Source organism: Carlito syrichta, unplaced genomic scaffold (assembly GCF_000164805.1).
Source record: "Carlito syrichta isolate Samal-C Ts95f unplaced genomic scaffold, Tarsius_syrichta-2.0.1 Scaffold309099, whole genome shotgun sequence".
NCBI lineage: Eukaryota > Metazoa > Chordata > Mammalia > Primates > Tarsiidae > Carlito > Carlito syrichta.
This window is the reverse complement of record NW_007253195.1, coordinates 3,584-10,961: the sequence shown is the minus strand read 5'-3', so window position 1 is coordinate 10,961 and position 7,378 is coordinate 3,584. Positions and strand designations below refer to the sequence as shown.

The following is a 7,378-nucleotide window of genomic DNA, read 5'->3' as shown; positions in this document are numbered from 1 at the left end:
AAATCAAAAAATCAGCCGGTCATTGTAGCGCATGCCTGTAATTCCGGCTACTTAGAAGGCTGAGGCAGAAGGATCGCCCGAGCCCAGCAGGTCGAGGCTGCGGTGGCCGGGAGCGGCCACTGCACTCCAGTCTGGGCGACAGAGTGAGACTCCAATTCAAAAAATAAATAAATAAATAAATAAAAATAAAAAATAAATGTGAGTCACCATGCCTAGCCATACCTGCATTATTTAAGGCATGTTTTTGAGTGCTCTAGTGGTCTATACTTTTGGGTAGGGTCTTCCTACTTTTCATTAGCCTGGGAAGTCTCTGAGCAGGTGGCTCACGTATCAGCTAGAGGATTCTCTGGGGGTGAGAATCATGCCTCATATCACACTCAGGATTCCTTAATTGGGGCAGAGGGGTCACTTATTACTTCACATTTTCCATGCACACTGCCACCTCTTAGTGCAGGCTAACCTGCTCTTTCATCTGACTCCTCTCAGGTTGTATCAGCTATCTCTACTTCATCCTCCTTATGACACCCAGTGGGTGCTTTGTCAATCACGGCAGACCATGTTGCTCTCTGCATTATACTCTTCAACGTTCACACTCTATCCTCAGAGCAAGCATAAAATTGTTCCCTCCACTTGTAAGGACTACATCTGGCCTCTAACAGACTCCCATCCCTTAACCCTGGGCCCCTCACTGAGCTCCTGCTGGCCTTCCTTGTGTTTCTCAAATGCCCTAGTACCTTTCCTACCTCAGCCTGTCTGAACACACTATTCCCTCTTCCTGACACAAAGTTCTAACTATTTAAAACACATAAGTGAACAAACAACAAACCCTCTCACCTGATTGGCTAACGCCTGTTCGGTCTCTGCTTCACTTCTAGAGAAGCCTCCCTGGTGCCTCCCCAGGCTCGGTGGGCTCCCCCCATCTTCTCTTTAACACTTATCATACTTTAGACTTAGGATTACCCATTCAATATCTGTCTTCCTGGATAAATTGTGAGTTCCTTGAACACAGAGCCCATGTGTTTTCCTCATTTATGTTTCCTCAGTGTCTAACATGGAGCTTGGTAAAAAGTAGGTGCTCAAAAAATTGTACCTTGTTAAATTGTACCAGGGAAATTTTAATTATATAACCATTTGCATGACTATTGACTATTTGATAAATAGCTGTCCTTCCTGCTAAATTGTGAGCTCTGAGGGAAGAAATATGAACAGACATGGTGCTTGCCCTCAAGAAGGTCACAGTTTACTAGGGAAATGCTCACATAACATTGCTGATGTGCAAGGTCAGAGCAGTGACAAAGGTACTAAGGGAGATCTGGAAAGATTTGGTGACAGAAATCCTGGACTAGGCCCTAAAGAATGAACAGGAGTCACCTAAGGAAGTATGGACATGGATTTCACTGAATTCTACATCATTTCACTACTGATGAACATAAAATGTGAAGCAGAAGCAGTGAAGGATAAAGCTGGAGAGGTTGCCAAGGCCAACCAGGAAGGGTCTGGTCATCCCTGTGGATATTGAAGTGGGTAGGACAGGATGAAATTTGCATTTTCTTTTTTTTGAGTTGGGAGTCTCACTCTGTTGCCCAGACTGGAGTGCAGTGGCATACTCACGGCCACTGCAGCCTCGACCTGCTGGGCTCCAGCGATCCTTCTGCCTCAGCTTTCCAAGTAGCCGGAACTACAGGCATGCACTACCACACCCAGCTAATTTTTGATTTTTTTATTGTAGAGATGAAGTCTCGCCAAGTTGCCCAGGCAGGTCTCGAACCTGCGGGCTCAGGCAATCAACTCACCTTGGCCTCCCAAAGCTCTGGGATTACAGGCTGAGCCACTGAGCCTGGCCTAATTTTTTTTTTTTGAGTTGGAGTCTCACTCAGTCACCCAGACTGGAGTGCAGTGGCCGCTTCTGGCCACCGCAGCCTCACCTTCTGGGCTCCAGCGATCCTTCCGCCTCAGCCTTCTGAGTAGCCGGAATTACAGGCATGTGCTACCACGCCCGGCTGATTTTTTTAATTTATTGTAGAGATGAGGTCTCGCTGCCCAGGCGGGTCTTGAACCCGCAGGCTCAGGCAATCCACTCACCTCAGCCTCCCAAAGGCGCGGGATTACAGGCTGAGCCACCGAGCCCAGCTGGCCTAATTTTTGATTGATTGTAGAGACGAGGTGTCGCCAAGTTGCCTGGGTAGGTCTCGAACCCGTGGGCTCAGGCAATCCACTCACCTCGGCCTCCCAAAGTGCTGGGATTACAGGCTGAGCCAGCGAGCCCGGCCGAGATTTTCATTTTCAATAGATCACTCTAGTGACTGGCATGAAGGATAGGTTCAAAGGTGAGAAGACTAGGAGAGAGAGGAAGACCAATTAGGAAGCTGCTGCAATAATCCAGAAAAGAAAATTGAAGAGTATGAATAAAGACAGTGTTGGTAAGGATGGAGTGGATGGAACTGGTTCAAGAAACAGTAGGTAAAAAAGGTGGATTTGGTGATTAAATAGCTATGTTGACTGAGAGCTAGAAAATATTCACAGAAGAGCCACAGGCTATTAAAATAGATGACTGGGTAGATGCTGAGCTGCCAGCTAAGCAAAAAATACTAGAGGAGCAGGTTTAGAGAGCAGATGGTAACAATGGCTTTGGGAACGTAGAATCTGAGGTAACTGTGGGGTATCTAGAATGGTTGTCCAGCAGGAGCTATCCTCAGACACTGAAGCTCAAGGAAAAGGACTAAGAGTCACCCTAACAGGAAAGCAAAGAAAGTGGCTGGGCACAGTGGCTCACGCTTGTAATCCCAGCACTTTAGGAGGCCAAGGCAGGAGGATTGCTTGAGTTCAGGAGTTTGAGACCAGTCTGGGCAACATAGTGAGACTTCATTTCTACAAAAAAATAAAATAATTAGTAAGATGACAAGCATGGTGGCTCACACCTATAATCCCAGCTCTTTGGGAGGCCAAGATGAGAAGATTACTTAAGCCCAGGAGTTCAAGACCAGTCTAGGCAACATAGCAAGACACTGCCTCTACAAAAAGTCAAAAAAATTAGCCAGGCATGGTAGTCCATGCCTATATTCCCAGCTACTTGGAAGGCTGAGGCAGAATTGCCTGAGCTCAGGAAGTCGAGGTGGCAGTGAACTGTGGTTGTGCCACTGCAGCCCAGTCTGGGGGACAGCGTGAGAAACCAACTGAAAAAATAAAAATAAGTCAATAAAAATAAATAGTTGGGCATGGAGGTATGTGCCTGTAGTCCCAAATACTCAGGAGGCTGAGGTAGAAGGATGTCTGAGCCAGGAGGTCAAGGCTGTGGTAAGCTGTGATTTTGTCATTGCACTCCAACCTGGGCGACAGAGTGAGACTTAAACTCAAAAAAACAAACAGAAAGAAAGAGAGAAAGAGAAAGAAAGAAAAAGAAAGAAAGTAAAGAAAGTTTGTAAGGCCAGGGCAGTAGCTCAAGCCTGTAGCCTCAGCATTTTGGGAGGCCGAGGTGAGAGGATTGCCTGAACTCAGGGGTTCGAGACTAGCCTGGGCAACTTGGTGAGACCTCGTCTCTACAATAAATCAAAAAATTAGCCAGGCGTGGTGGCACGTGCCTGTAGTTCCAGCTTCTTGGAAGGCTGAGGTGGAAGAATCACCTGAACCCAGCAGGTTAAGGCTGAGGACAAGGGTTGTCAGAATACCACCTTTGAGGGACAAACAGAGGAAGAGGAACTTATGAAACAGGAAAGTCTGGAGAACTATGTTGAGAATTGAGAGAGAATCATGTTACAAACACCAAGGGAGTAGAGTTGCAAGAAAAAGGGAGTGATCACTAGTGTCAAATGCAGCAGAAAGGTCCAGGAAGATAAGGGCTGAAAACCACCCACTGGATTTGGCAAGTGGGTGAAGCTGAGGGTGAATATAGATAAGTTTACAAGTGGTGGCTTCAGGGTAAACAACTATTTATTTTTCAGGGAGTTAAGAAAGATCCTGCATGTTGATCTCAAATTTCAAAAAGTGAAGTTGTTTCCAGAAGTGAAAGGAATGAAGTGGTTAAACAGGAGACTCGAGGAAAGAGTTAGGTTTGGGCAAAGTTTCTGAAGTCAAGGGGAGGAGAAGCAAATTAGAGACGGAAAGAGCTTGTTAGGGAGTACTCAAGCCCAGATGAAGTTGAGGAATCTGTGGTGGAGTCCAAGAGCAATGTGCCTTTCTCTATCAACGTGTATGCACAAGCACTCATGTGCACATATGGGATCCAACAGAAGGAGGTAAGAAGCAGATGAAGGCAGATTAGAGCACCATCTCAGAGTTGTAGTCTCCAGGGAAATGTATTCTAGGGATCCAAGAGGACTGAGGGTGCTGGGAAGTGAGTGGTCCAGATGGAGAATGGGAGATAAGGCGAGAAAAGCAACGAAAGACCAAAAAATAAATAAATAAAAAGGAAGGAAAAATGGGCAAGTGTTAGTGTCTAGGCAGTTTCCCCAACAGCTTAGCACTTAAAAAAAAAATAACTAATGCTTATATAATACTTACTGTATGCTAGGTATTATTCTTAGTGCTTTACGTCTATTAACATCTCTCTCTCTTTTTTGAATTGGAGTCTCACTCTGTCGCCCAGGCTGAAGTGCAGTGGCATGCTCACAGTCATCCCAGCTTCGACCTGCTGGGCTCAGGCGATCCTTCCCCCTCAGCTGCCTGAATACCTGGGACTACAGGAGAATGTCACCATGCCAGGCTAATTTGTTGATTTACTGTAGAGACGAGGTTGCCCAGGCTGGTCTCAAACCCCCAGACTCAGGCAATCCTTTTATCTCTGCCTCCCAAGGGGCTGGGATTACAGGCATGAGCCACCGTGCCTGGCTCTTTTTCAATTTTTTAACTGGCTACACAGCAGGTGTACAAGGGTTCTGGCTTTTCATCCTGTCTAGGCAGAGTTGGCTTTGATAAGGTTCCTTCCCCACAGACGCCAAACGTGTTCTTGATTACCCAGACTAGACGAGGTACTCTGGTACTTTCCTTTCAGAGCCCCTACCACAACAGTAGTTAAACAGTCATTTGTCTATCTGGTTATAGCCCATCTCTCTACTAGACTGAGCTTTATATATCTGTTTGGCTAATGTCTGTATTCTCGAGACCTCTCAAAGTACTGGTTGTAACAAAAAAACCTAGTATTTGAATGACTAAAGGTGTTACTTTTTTATTGTTAGAATCTTTTTTTTTTCAAGATCTGCATCAAATGTTCTCTCTTCCACGAAGTTGTTTCCCCAGCTGGAGTAAATTGCTCCTTCCTATGGAGTCCAATGTAAGGATTACTTCAGTCTTTATTTTTCCCCCCTTTTTCACATTTTTTTTCCCTTTACTATACTCCAGGTGGAATTACTCCAGTCTTTAAAACCATCCTTACTTTACTATGCCTAGTATCACACCAGTCTGTGTCAGAGTAGACTGGTTTAGGCTAAAAGTAGGGCCGAGGTTAGCCTCATGCTTGAGACCCAGCACCCGCAAAAGTCGAGCGGGGCTGGTTTGACCAGGTTGCACTGAGGCGACGCGGGGCCTTGCCGGGGGAAACAAGGGCGCGGGCCTGGCTTACCTTGTCTTTGACTGCCTGGTAGCTCTGCTGCAGCCAGCTCCGCCACCATCCCACGTCCTCCCTGTGGAAGAGAGACATATCTGGCGGCCCTACGGTGCGATTCCAGCCCGCCCAATGATCAGGTCTCAGTTTCACCCTCAGATGTGCCCGTTGGGGCCCAGCCTTCACAGACCGCTTCCCCACCCCCTCACACTGCGACTCCACTCCGCCCTTTCAAAAGGTTCAGTCCATGTCCGCGATGACCTCCTCTTCCCTATAGGGACCCTGGCCCAGCACCCCCACCCTGTGAGAATTCAGGCCCCAACGCCTGGGAGCGAAACGACGGGCTCACCCTTCCGCCATCTTGCTTGCATGACATCACCACTATTTACTGACCTTTGACTTCCGGCACGGCACCGCCCCCTCAAGCACCGCCCCTGAGCGCTCGGACCAATCTTCGCGCCGGCACCGCCCTCAGCTCAATCCCCGCCTCGCTTAATCATTAGGCCCCGCCTCCAGTCTCGTCTTGAGTTCTCCCTTTTACTCCGCCCCTAAACCCTCAGCCCAATCCTCATTCAGTTCTGACCTCAGGCCCCACCCCCACCAACCTCTACGCTTCATTAATAGCCGCTGACGTCCAATACGGTGGCTTCTGTGGGCCATGATTGGCCTGCCAGTTGGTCTGCGGAAGTTGGGAACCGAAGAAAGGAGGCAAGGGGAGGAACATCTGGATCCCAGAGCACTAGGGATAGGGTCACCCAACTTTATGAAGCTTGCAGCGTAGCAGCTGCTTGGTGTCTCTTCGGGCTAATTCAACAAGCCCAGACTTCGGGGCTCTGGGCGAGTTTGGAGGAGTATGAAGAATCCAGAGGCGACTTCGATCCAGACTCTGGCGGGTTCCTGCGATATTGGAGAAACAGACATGCATTCAATTACTTCAACTTTCGGTGGCCTAGCTCAGAACTACGCGAGTTGGAGGTGATCTGGAGAAATCCAGAGATCGCCCGGGGCGGGGATGATTGAATTCCATGGCGTTCGGGAAAGAGTGCGCGTTTCCACAGGTCACGTGCCTTCCTTTCTGCGAGGGTGCACTTTAGCTAAGGTCAACGCTTCTACATGTGCTTTTGATCCCGTCGCCTCTCTTCTGCTTAAGTACTTAGATCTAGTAATCCCTGCCACCGTTTATTTTCCCTCAGACGACTGGATTATTCTGTAGTTATACATTGTGCTATTTCTTCCATCTGAAAAGCAAGCAAACAAAAATCAACCCTCTCGATCCCTCACCATTTCCCTACTCCTACAGCAAAACTTGCGTTGCCTATACTCACTGTATCCAACTCCCCTCTCCTCCCATTTTCTCTTGAACTCATTGCAATTAAGGTTTTTTGTTTTGCCTCCCTGCAATGGATTGAAATAACCGTCACCAAGAGCAATGGCCAATTTTCAATTCTCGTTTTACTTGAACCATCCAAATCTTACTTGATACAGTTGGCCACTACCTCCTTTTTTTTTTTTTTTGAGTTGGAGGCTCACTCCTTCGCACAGACTGGAGTGCAGTGGCACGCGTGCTCACGGCCACCCCAGTGCCGACTTTCTGGGCTCCAGCGATCCTTCCGCCCCAGCCTTCTGAGTAGCCGGAACTACAGAAGCGCGCTACCACGCCCGGCTAATTTTTACTTTTCTGTAGAGAGCAGGTCTCGCCAAGTTGCCTGGGTGGGTCTCGAACCCGCGGGCTCAGGCATTCCTCTCGCCTCGGCCTCCCAAAGTGCTGGGATTATAGGCTGAGCCACCGAGGCTGAGCCACCGAGCCCGGCCACTTCCTCCTTTTTTTTTTTTTTTTTTTTT

At 48.0% G+C, this 7,378-nt stretch overlaps 1 protein-coding gene across 8 annotated transcripts in view; it reads right to left on the bottom strand.

Annotated features, from left to right (window-relative positions):
• Positions 1-5,941, bottom strand: part of BSDC1 (BSD domain containing 1) — a 28,883-nt gene extending 22,942 nt beyond the window's left edge. For 3 of the 8 annotated variants that reach the window (XM_008066749.1, XM_021716938.1, XM_021716937.1), the window contains exons 1-2: positions 5,886-5,941; positions 5,555-5,615 (exon numbers count right to left, since the gene is read on the bottom strand). In XM_008066749.1, coding sequence (XP_008064940.1) covers positions 5,555-5,615; positions 5,886-5,896 — 72 coding nt within the window. In that variant the 5' untranslated portion in view covers positions 5,897-5,941. Of the gene's footprint in view, positions 1-5,554 lie in introns of all 8 variants that reach the window. The other 5 variants (XM_021716935.1, XM_021716934.1, XM_021716939.1 and 2 more) reach the window with 3 other exon arrangements.
• Between the last annotated feature and the right edge of the window lie 1,437 nt (positions 5,942-7,378).